Source organism: Anolis sagrei, chromosome 3 (assembly GCF_037176765.1).
Source record: "Anolis sagrei isolate rAnoSag1 chromosome 3, rAnoSag1.mat, whole genome shotgun sequence".
Classification (NCBI taxonomy): Eukaryota; Metazoa; Chordata; class Lepidosauria; order Squamata; family Dactyloidae; genus Anolis; species Anolis sagrei.
Window position 1 is genome coordinate 59,701,345 of NC_090023.1, and position 12,370 is coordinate 59,713,714.

At 37.6% G+C, this 12,370-nt stretch overlaps 1 protein-coding gene across 14 annotated transcripts in view; it reads right to left on the bottom strand.

Annotated features, from left to right (window-relative positions):
* The window catches only part of ROBO2 (roundabout guidance receptor 2), a 1,336,704-nt gene that overhangs the window by 33,782 nt on the left and 1,290,552 nt on the right, over positions 1-12,370 (bottom strand). For all 14 annotated transcript variants that reach the window (XM_060770531.2, XM_060770530.2, XM_060770520.2 and 11 more), the window contains 2 exons: positions 8,822-9,082; positions 5,625-5,836 (listed from right to left, as the gene is read on the bottom strand). In XM_060770531.2, the coding sequence (XP_060626514.2) occupies positions 5,625-5,836; positions 8,822-9,082 (473 nt within the window). The remainder of the gene's footprint in view (positions 1-5,624; positions 5,837-8,821; positions 9,083-12,370) is intronic.

A 12,370-nucleotide genomic window follows, 5' to 3' on the forward strand; every position in this document is an offset into this window, starting at 1 on the left:
GGGGAACCTTTCTTTTCAATCCCACCACTGCCAACACTGTAATGAAGATCGTGTATTCCTACAGGCAGGAGAGACAGCACACCGTCTCTAATCCCTCCTGTCAGACCCAAAGCGCTTCAACACGAGTGTTGTTGTTCTAACGTGAGTGTGTAATGGTAGGTTTGCTGCCACCACCCCAAATTACAGTTTGAGGAATTGTCTTGTTGTTGTACTTGAGGTAAAATGTCCCTATACACCGGCTCTTCCTTTTGGCTCCCTTTCTGGTGACTGAACTGTAGAAAAGTGGAGGCTTACTGGATCTAACCTTATATGATGAAACAAGGCTGAGGCAGATTAACAGTAAACTAGAGAACAGGTTTATTGAAATATTTGAAGCAAACAACTGACTACTGAGAGGTACATACGCGCAATTTGTTTCTGAAGCACAGACTTATTAAGCAAATGGTTTCTTTAGAAGGAGTAACTTTCCCTTAACATGAGTTACTTTTCCTCACTCTACCCTGTAATGTGTAACAGTGAGATTCTTTGACCAGCCACCCCTGGCTGCCTTCCAGAGTATCTAGGTTTCCCCTGGACTACTCTGACCTTTAGGGAAATAAACCCACTTGTATTCTGTCCTAATACAAGTAAACAAGCCTTCACTTTGACTGCCCTAGTCAAACTATACAGAAGCACTTGCTCTTTAATAATTCCCTAACAGGCTAATTCCTAGCTCACTAAGAAACTCTCTTCTCCCTGTCGGAAATCCTAATCTTTTCTCTGCTAGATCAAATCCTTCTCTCTCCCTTCTGTCAGAAATGACAGCCTATTTACACTCTCCTTCAACTCCTCCCCTTGGGGTCTGAACCAATCAGGTGTTGGCTGACTCCTCCCCTTGCCTCTCTGCCTATACCACCATGTCCGTCATCCTGAGCTACCTTCCCAACATGGAGGCCAGCTCACTGACTTCCAGGCTGCGGCCTCACGAAGAAAAGGTATGAGTTCATTACAACATGTAAGCTGTTACAAGGATTTTGAAAGAAAACTAAAGCAAATGAGAAAAAATACATCTTTACCTGGGAAATGTTGTGCATGTATTGAATTTGAGTTTTACCTTGCCTTTGACGAAAATGATAGTCAGATCCCTTAACACTCAAAACTGAAGATCAGAATAAACAAAACTACCCTTCAGTGAACTATACTGAACAAAAAGTCTCAGTTTGTTCACAGTTATATCACACACTCAGCTTTACAAATGTTACATTCAGGATAACACTGTAATGTCTGAATTATGTCCAAATATCTTGTTTTTACTCATAGATTTTTAAAATTCAATTTGTAATTCTACTGAATATATTTTTCAGAGAAGAAAAATCTTGAAAGCCATTGTGAAACCCATTGCAGTTCCATGCATGCCTATTTTGACTGAGGCTTACTTTTAGATAGGTTTGCATATGTTCACTATCTACACTAAGATTAAAGAGAGAGATTGGCCAAATGTAAAGATGTCCTTCCACTTGCGCTGACTTTGAAATACTTTCCCCTCTTCTACTAATATCTGAGTCCTCAGCTGGACTTTTCTGTTTTCTCAAAGAGAATTTCTTAGTCCTATTTATAGATTGTAAAAATACACAGAGATATGGAGAGGGATGTGGCATAGAGGTATACCCACTTCAGATTCTGTTAATGCTGTTGCTTATGTCAATGGATGTCTGCTGCAGTCTTACAATAAGCTGTGTTTGTGAAACACTGTTATTTAGCTGAAGATAATAGTTATGCATTAGACTCATTCACTCCCTTAAAAGTCAGGAGAATTCATGCAACCTCCAATACATTAGATTGCAGCTTCCAGCATTCTTCATAGGTGTCTGTACTGACTAGCATAACTTCTGGAGGGATGTATGATTTTTCCCTTGGTTTACAGGGTATTGGCTGGAATCCTTTTGATTAATTCCTCTTAAGGGAGTTGAATTATATAAATTCTGAATGGTTTTATATCCAGTTGATGCAATGGCTCTTCTCTTCTTAGAGTTGTCTCAATGTGCTTCTCAACCTACTATTACTTCTTTTTAAGTTGGAGCTGTGGCCAATGCTATTTTATTGTATATTTTTAGTGTGACACTTTGGCAACTACTGTTTATACATTGCAAGGGTAGCTATGGGATGGGGGAATTCTTACTTCAATCCTTAAAAGGCTGTGGATCAGACTAAAACAGGATGAGGGTACCCGTTACCACTCATTTTGCAACCCCAAACTTCTATCTGTCACCATCTGCTTCCAATTTGTCTATGGTATATCCCTGGTAAATAAATAAATAATCTCCCTGGTGGCATAGAGTTGCCTTCAAGTTGTGCCAACTTATAGCACCCCTGAGATGAACCTATCCCTTGAGTTTCTTGGCAAAATTTGTTCAGAGGCCTATTGCTTTTGCCAATTTTGAAGGTGAGAAAATCTGAGTTGCTCAAAGTCACCCAGGGGATTTATAGGTCCAAGTAGGGTGTTGCAGTAGAGTCTGCTGGCAACGTTACAACTGATAGTAGTAGTAGAGGAGGGAAACAATGTGCCCAGTTGTTAGATGAAGAGCAGCAAAGGAAGAGAATCTGGGAGATACTTATGTCACCCACAGACTAGGAATCCTTCGAAGGTTCCTCTGGCAGTGAAATGAGTGAGGAGGAGGAAGGAGATGGGAGTAGAGGTTTTAAGAGGACTGCTCGGGAGCAAGAGTCAGACGAGGAGCGTCAAAGAAAGAGGATCCGGGGAATACTTACTGCTCCCACTGAGGAAGAGGATTTCATGGGCTTTACTGGAAGTAATGGGTCTGGGAGTAGTGAGGATGAAGAGGAATCACTGGACTGGACACAAGTTCAGGAGATTAGGAATATGTGTATGCAGCCCACATCCAGTGAAACCTTTGAAGGATTTTCTGGAGGGGACTGGCAAGCTGATGATACCATGGAATCGTGGGGTGATCTAAGTTTTGACAAAAGGTGGAGGGATGGGCGTTGGCGTTCAGCTGTAGAAGCTAAGCCAGCTGACAGCGATGAGGATGGGGTGGAGGGCAACTCATCAACGGATGATGAGTTGTAGGATAAATGAAGGCACTGGAATAATAGAACTTTGCAGTAGGCAAAGTGTTGGTTTCGTGCCTTGGGTCCTGTCACTGCTGCTTCTCTTGTTGGGCTTGGGTCCTGGAACTGCAGGTTGCTGTGTTCTTCGTGTTATGACCAGCTTGGATTTTTGTAAGTGCAGATTTCCCTTCGCCTTGACCTCAGACTGTTTCTGACAACGATGCTGCCTTCTGGACTCTGGTATCTTCAACTGGGACTTCTTCGACTTTGGACTGCTTTTGGACGATGGCTTCTCTTCACGGCTTTTTGTTTGGGCTTTATCTTTGAACTGTGTGTTTTTGGTGCATTTTGCTAGAACTCTTGTTTAATCTGGATTTTTTTCCCAGTCTAATCCGGTTTATTTTCTAAGTTTGTTTTTCAAGCTGCAAATTGCTGCAAACTTTGAGTTTTGACCAGAGGCACTGAAGTAAGTGTCTCTGAGTCCTGTTTACTTTGACTTAATAAACTGTTGTTTTGATTACATTCTCATATCTGGCTCTTTAAGGCATCTGAGTTCCGACATAGGGATTTGAAACCTTGTTTCCTGAGCATCCACTATTCAAACCACTGCAACGTTCTGGCTGTCAGTCACTGCATATTTTATAATTTTGATTGTTTTGTAAAATAGGAGTGTTTAAGAACCTAAACTGGAGGAAAGGTAGGACCAAGCAAATCGTCATGGTGGAATTAAAACACTAGGGGTCATAATAATCCCTAACCTCAACTTTAGAAAATTTGAAAATGATCTAAATTAATTCATGTATATCAATACATGTAAACCTCAGTATAGATTATGCAAGTAAGGTTTTGGTTTTTCTTTTCTACTAGTACACTATTGCATCATTTTATGTCGTAAGATATTGGTATACCTAAGAGCTAGATTTTTTTTTTTTAAAAAAATTGATAGATTAGAATTTTTTTAACACAGTTCATTTTCAAAGCAACATCCCTGTATTTTATCTGGAAGAACGAAATGAAAGGAATTCAGATAAATGTACTATTCTTTTTTTAAAAAAATTACCTGTGCTCTGCATAAATATGAATAAATATAAAAGGACAATAAGTAGGTTAATTAAAATTATAGTATTAAAACTGTAGAAAGTAATGGTAAGACTTTCACTTGAATTGATAGTGGATTGCTTAATTACAGAGAAATGCAAAAATATGCAGAATTACAGCCTGAAGGAGATTTATGCTTACAATTCGAGCCAAATGGGCAAAGTGGCTTAAAATACTTGTGCAATAATAAACCAATCTTCCAAATTCAGAGATTCAAACTTGTAACCTCAAGCCTTCAGCTGGATCAGGCTTCCAAATCACAGCAGTCAAGCTATAGTTCTTAAATCTTAATTAGCTTGGCAAAGAGTCCGGCCGCAGGGCACAGAGAAATGAAAACTGGAAAGTAGGATAAAGCACTGCTTCTTTTAATTCAATGATCAAGATCAGGGAAATCTGTGGTACTGATGCTTCTTTGCTGTCATATTGTCATCTCTGACAATGCAAGCTACAATGTGTTTTTATTGCTGCGGTGTTTAGATAATAGCTCAAAACAACTTGTAAGACACACAGAGGGAAGGAAGGCAAAAAATGAAGTGAAACTGCACTGGCATTCTTCAGTGGGCAGAAATAGCCTGAAAATATATGCAGACATTAGTACTTCATAAAGATCAATGGCTGGGGAGATATGCAATATTTTTAATGAGCTATATAGACCACGCATACTTGGTCTCCAACAGACCTCAGTCAACCTAGAGACAGTATGTAATGTAAGGTACAATATTAGTTGGAATGGGTGTCTGCTGAGGCCTAGAATTAGGTCATGATATTCATGTAAATTTTTTCGCATAATTAAATGCTTGGCTATCTTTTACCGACACAGCAATTGGAGCTAGACAAGCTTATTGTTTCAGGTGTGACTTTGATTATCCTGTTTCTAACCTCTATAGGCATGGAAGGACTACAAACTAGTAAAGGAAAAGACATCTCATTAACCAAGTAGTATGTCGACTGAAATAGAACAATGATTAAATGCAGCAGTATGAAGTAGGTACAAAATAAATGTGTTGCCACATTTCAGTTCTTTCGTTCTGTAACTAAATGCTTTGAGGCTCCTGCTTCTCACTTTTACAGAGCTAAAAAGTAAAACAGAGATCTAGAAGCTTTTCATGGATAAAGTCAGCTGCTACTCCTGAGATATAAAATATACCATTTTTTTCAGTCAAGCTTCTTCCCTCCAACCCTACCCAGCAATCCACACATGATGGGCTTGCTTTCCCAGTAGACTCAACTTTGCATGAAAGAAGGGATATAATTGACTTTTCTTTCATGTCTTTAAAGCTTTTTAAAATTCATGAATTTTCTTATCATTTGCTGCAAAGAAAAAGCATTTTCAAATCCTTCTTTAACTGTTGTGCTTAATAGTAACACATTTTACATTCAACAGAAATATAGCAGAATAACGTGCCCCTAAACATTGCATTATTCATGATGTATTTACACCTTTTCTAAAGGGGTTATATGTACGTTTGGTTGCTTACCTGTCACAGAACTGTCTAGATTGTCTATGCTGGATCCTGGCGTATGTTCTAGTCCTCTCAGCGGCCTTGTGATTTCTATAGCCTCTTCTTCGATATCATCCTCATCTTCATCTTCTGGAATCTCTGTTTCCAAATCTGATATTAGAGTCCCAGATACATATCCTAATGGTGGAACTGGGGTCTGAGGTGGCTGGCTGTTGCTTTGACTGTGCCTATAACAGGAAAAAGGTAAATGCTAAGCAGTGTATTTATCAGCATATTTAAACAGGAAAGAGCATTCCTATTTGTTTCAACTGGTGAAATGTAACCATCCTATTTTAATGCTCCACTTGAAATCAATAGGCCTTTATATGCCTTTGACAGTTCTCTTGAGTTACTATCTTTTTTCTCTCCTGAAAGGATGGAAAAGGATGGTTTGCTCTGTGTGAATGTGCTTGTCAACTTCTGGTGACCCCATGATTTTCACAGGGTTTTCTTAGACAAGGAATACTCAAATGTGGTTTTGCCAGATCCTCCTCTATAGGCTATAAAATCTGGCATTAACTGGTGGTCTGTCATCCAAATACTAGCCAGGGCTTACCCTATTTAGTTTCCAAGATGAGACTTATATGTATATATGATCTAAACATTAGCTTGACAAATATATAAAACAATTATCTGATATGAAGAGTATTTTGAAAGAGGAAGTAGTTTCACATTGTGCGCTAAGTGCAAACTTCCATTTTTAGGTTTAAATCTTAAAGACATAATTAGAGATCTCTTCACACATCCCTCCCTCCTGTACCGTTTTGCTGGCAGTCCTGTACCGTTTCTGCAATCGCCGGCAAAATAGCAGGCGCGCAGGGTGTCTCGCAGCACCCCCACATATTCTCCTTCCCCCATCAGATGGCACTTCGGGCATCAATGGGACAGGGCCCTGCCAAGTATCATTTAATGGCACTCAGCAGGCTGTCCCCAAAGTGCTGCAAGATAGCAGTTTGTCCCAGTGTGATGATGTGGTAGCAGAAAGATGTTTATTTTGAAAGTGCGTTCTTTTATTTGCAGCATTTCAGTCTATGGTGGAAATAAAATGTACAATCCATGTTGCACTTGCATGAAAATGAGATTTCTAAAACAGTTCTTCATCAATGTATTCTTTTAGAGATCCAATAACCCGTTTCTGTCTTCTAAAATAAACAGTTGAGAGGGTGAAGACTTTTGTGTATCTGAACATTGTTATAATCAGAATTTATATCTGGAATTACCACTGCAGAATGCTTTTCTCCTACTTTTTCAGATGCATTAAAAAGGAAAAGGTGCCCCCCCCCCCTCCCTCACTACTTTACAATTTGTTGTATGTGTTGTTTCTGGACCATTATCAGTATAGAAGGACAAAGGTGAATACGTTTTTGAATGTCTCCTACTGAAAGCTTGAAAGAGATTATATGAACTATAATAACCTGAGTGTCATATATTAATAGTAACACATTCAGTCAAGGCAATCTAAGACTGTACCATATCAAGGTACCAGATCACATTTGATGTATATTGGAAGCAAAATTCTGCATTGAAAAAGCACAAGTTACCTAATGAGATTCATGATGTTAACTGACACCAAAAGTTGCAGCTGCAGTTTGTATGCCACCACAGGAAGCATAACAGCTGCAAGGTACAGGCTGAAAGCATGCCAGGGCATGCATCTGTGTCCGGCCTGGCACAATTATACATTTAACCCAGACCCAGATTAGCTGATGCTTGGGCTTCTGGCTTCTAACATAAACAAGCTATATCCCATGGTGGAGGTGGCCTAAGCACCCTGTCGATTGGCTGCAGCTTGCAGACGAGGTTGAAGTACTGAAAATTATCCAACGAAAACAGCTGGCTTTGGCATCAGCAGGAAATTCATACAAGCCTCTTTGACCTGTAATAACTCTTTCAATGTACATTGTGGCCTTTATTTTGTCAGGAAACATTCCCGTTTTTTAAAAAACTGGCACCATGCCTTTCAGCAAGTAGTTTTAGTTTGCTTCACATTCCCAGTCTTTTCTTATCTTGCTGAGATTTTATGACTTCTAGAAGTTTTTAAAATGACAACTTGTGACTTTTTGTTCTGTATAGGGAGGTGTTTTTTTCCTCCCATCACTTCCCAGTCACTGAACAGGCTCTTTTATTTTGCTATTTTGTTATTTCATCCTTCTCTGGAAATTGAAAAAAACAATACTAAAATAATTTCCTGTATGTAAACTTTACGAGAGCTAGCATGGTGTAGTGGTTTGAATACTATGACTCTTGAGATAACGGTTCAAATCCTTGGTCAGTCATGGAAACTCACCCTTAGAAGAGGGCAAAGGGGAAAACCCCTCTGAACAAATCTTGCCTAGAAAATTCTGTGATAGGTTCCACTTAAGGTTGCTATAAGTCAGAAATGACTTGAAGCTGCACACAAGAATATATATACACACTCCATAATCTGTTTTAATCAAGTGACCAATAATAAAGTTATACTTGTCAAAGCTGCAAATGTTCTGGACATGCCATCCTTCTGTCATCAAAGCAGCAATAAACATCTATCTGCTCTGTGTTTTGTTGCATAAAATCCATCCTTTTTTATCAAGGAAGATTTTTTTCAGAGAATACAGATTTTTAGGCTTTAAATTATTCAGTCAAGAGAATTGAGAAAGACTAATTGCATAGACAATGAGGAATCTGTGTTGTTTTATTTTTGATAGCATGACAGAAGTCAGACATTCCTATTAATGCAACAGAACAGTGTAACAGTAGCTAGTTTATTGAGGTAAATAGTAAGATTTTAAACCTTCAGAGATTTTGTAAAAATGTTAAACTGTAATGATCTTAATCTACTTCAATTGCCTTTGAAACCATCTTAACGGTCTAGGAATTAGTTTAGTAAAACACATCCCTGTGTACTAATGATATGTAAGGAAAAGAAGGTGTTATTATTAAAGACAGAGAAAGCTTTCTTGGTTTAGTAGCTGCCAGTTTGACAGATGAAACCTTTGCCCTTGAAATGCTGCTATGGGCACATAATGTCTGTCAGGTAAAATCTCCCCACTACTCGGTAACAGATCTATCTTGTCAAATGGTATTGAAGACATAGATATTTCTTTCAAAGGTAGATGCTTTCAAACCTAAATATTATTTTCTCCTGTCTCCCTGGTGTTTTATTTTAATACCATCTGGGTCACTGTCACATTTACCATGCTTGCTTTGCTATATCAAACTGATAGGCCCTGGTCAGTTCATCAAGGTGGGCTTGAAGCATGGGCTGCATCTCCTCCCTTGGAGAAGGTGTTAGCGTTGCAGTGGACTGCTGACCAAAGGAGATGGCTGGCGAAGAAGCTACTCCTCGAACAGGAGGGGTAGGTACTCTATCATCTTCTTCTTCAAGTTCATCCTCCATTCCCTGATGCAAGTATGTCTGGACTGGCAAAGGTGGGCACCATCCATCACTGTCGTATCTAGAACATAAATTGTTATGGGTTAAGGTTTGGTTCATTTATTTACATAATTTATTTATTTAACATGTATAATGTATTGTGTGTGTCTTCAGGCTGTCCATCAACACATGGTTATCCCATAAGGAAGGCTTGCCATCCAAATGGTTTTCCATTTCCTTCCTTTGAATACAAAATGTGGCACCTGACATTCCATGCGGAGTCTTTTTCAACTAGGCCTGACCACAGTTCTGGTTTGCACTCTCATCCTATAACTGAGGATCATCAGATTATAAAAATTGTGTTACACAAACAAATTGCCCATTTTGTATATAAACCATCCAGCTACATAAAATCAAACTTTGTGAAAGTGAAGCAAGGCTAAGATTTCGGTTTTACATCTTTGGGATAAAAGGCATAAACTCCCCAAAAGCAATCCATCAGTCAAAAAGAAGTTTTAATATATCACTAAAATAAATGATTAAAACAAATGGTGTAAATATTAAAATAGCACATAAATTATTTAATTATGTAGGCAGTAATTAAAATTGATGTGGCAGGGATATTTTTTCTTCTTCCCTAACGCTTTTTAAACATATTTATCTGACCAAATGTCACATAGTAATATGTTCCTGTCAGCAACAACAACAACAACAACAACAACATTTTATTATGGTCCAAAGACCCTTATTATACTGAAGGCATAAAATGTATGCAGGTAATGAGATTAAGAACATCCAGTTGATTGAACACACAAATGGATAAAATTTACAAAAGCAAAAACTGCTTACAATACATGTTGGCTAAAAACCTAAGTAAAAGACTACGAGAAGTGCTGGCGCATTTTATCCTTAAGGTATGCAGGTAATGAGATTACCTACCAAGGAAATTCCAGAACGGCCTAAAATGTGTAATCTAAAGTTCCGGTATTTGTTCCTGTCAATAAAAATGCAGTTTTTGTTTGAATGGCAATTATCTACAGTACCATCATTGCAGAGGGGAAAGGATTCAAGATACAGATTTCTATAGTTTGCATGTAATAGAGATTGCAGAAGGCAGTAAGAAAAGCTGTCTACTTTTTGACAACTCAACAGCAGAAAATCTACTCAGCGTAAACTAGCCATTACAGCATCCTTTAACTTCAATTAGCCAAAGTATAATAATCCTAATTTAATTAAAATCCTAATTTAGTTAAAATCCCAATTGAGGCCATGTGGACAAATAGAGGTCAAATCAAGGACCAGTTTCTCATGGAGGGCACCTCAAGGTTTTTTCAGTGTATTAGACATTCAGACACACAAATATGACAGGAGTATACAAATCAACATTTATTAAATGTTGATTAATTTGATTTATTGTCTTCTGACTTCAAAACATGTTCACCTACAGCCTCAATTAATCAAATAACCTAATGAGAAGTTTAGAAGTATTCCAACAAATTTTGATAAGCCATGACTACAGTCCTTGCATCTCTAAATATGTATCCTGTTGAAAGATGACTTTAAGCCTGGGGCTGGAATCATATTGCCCTCCAGATGATGTTGGGACTCAGACTGTAGGCAGCCTCAGATCTCACAACTAGTGCTGATGTATGATGAGAGTTGTCATTGAGAAGCCTGTCTAATTTCCACTCTGATTTAATCCAACAAAGAATGGCTGCTGTCTGGGCTAAACTTCCTATTGACATAAAACTGTCACCTTATACACAAATGCTTAAAGATTACATCTGAGGCCTTAACAGGAAGTGATTCCTAAGAGTTTGAAGTGTTCACATTTTCCAGAAGAATGAACTAAGTTTAGTGTAATTTGTATAGTAAATATACTATTTGTGAATGTGTAGGATTCTCATACAAGATATCTATAAGCTATACATTTAGGATCATTAAATGGTAAACACTAATATTTGGGGAAATTAGAAAATGTAATGCATATAATCATATGTCTTTGCAGGATATTTGGTGTGAAGGTCCAAGCTTTTTCTTGTCTAGATGGTTCTTTTTCCAGCCCTTGTTTCTTATATAGGGAGTTTTTCATGCTCTTTTGGATCATAGATATGTTGTGTCATATATATATATATATATATATATATATATATATATATATATATGACACAACATATCTATGATCTCTCTCTCTCTCTCTCTCTATATATATATATATAGAGAGAGAGAGAGAGAGTAGCATATATATATTAGCTACAATACGCTGGAGATTATGCTTACTTTTGCAAATCTCATTACATTTACATAAAACTATGGTTATCCATAGCAATTTGGAACTTTTGAAATAACATAAATCTGCCTGTAAAATAAAAAGTAAATGACATACATAATAGAATGGTGGGAAGTTTTTCAACCATTAGGTAAGGAAAAAAGAGACAGCAGAAAGACTGCTGCATAATACCATGCAGCAATGACCTTCTATCTCCTTTCATGACCTGTTACTAGCATTTGAATGTTCTGATTATCAGGTCACCAAAAAGAAGGAGGTAGCTGGAAGGTCTGGTGATACGATGGAGCCTTCATTTCATGAACCCTGAATGCTCATTAAATATATATACCAACATTAATTTGAGTCTTGTTTTCATTTCAAATGCTGGATGCATGTATAATCTATTCTATTTGTATTTAGTAACCAGATCATTCAGTGGAATAAAGCAGCAAAGCTTCATTTCACGTCTGTAAACTTTTCTGAATTTTTCTGTAAATGATATAGATATCTAAGTTTAGCTTTCATTTTGTAAAGATGCACTTTAGGTAAAACTACAGTGATTATCAATGCAACATTATAAATAACTTGAACATAAAAGCTGCTGTTGAGTTGTGTGAAACACAAAAGTATGCTGTCAGCTTCACAGATTACATAGCTTTAAATAACCAGTGTTGTCTTGGTGACAAATATAATTTTCTCAGCCAAATAATAGATACTAGAGAGAACCGAGAAGCCAAGACCTATGTCACAGAGGTTTCTCTACAGATAATGCATCAATTTACCTGTCTTTTTTTATCATGGTGTGTCTTAAAATATATGAGAGTTATTTGTCTTTTACTGCAGAGCTATCTGGGCTGGGAACAGCAAATACATTAAAGTAAAGATATCATTTTGGGGGGCAATTATTAATGAGTAACTGCTTGAAGTAAATTTTGAATCCCTTTGTATAGTACCAATTGTGAAATGCTTTATTGGGGTAAACCTTTCAGGAGCAAGTGAAGCTTCTGTTAGCAAAGTAATATGGAGACTGCAATATAAATGCAATGACAGATACTATTTCTCTCTTCTGGTGAACTTAGAAAGGGTTGGCTTTTGGAAAAT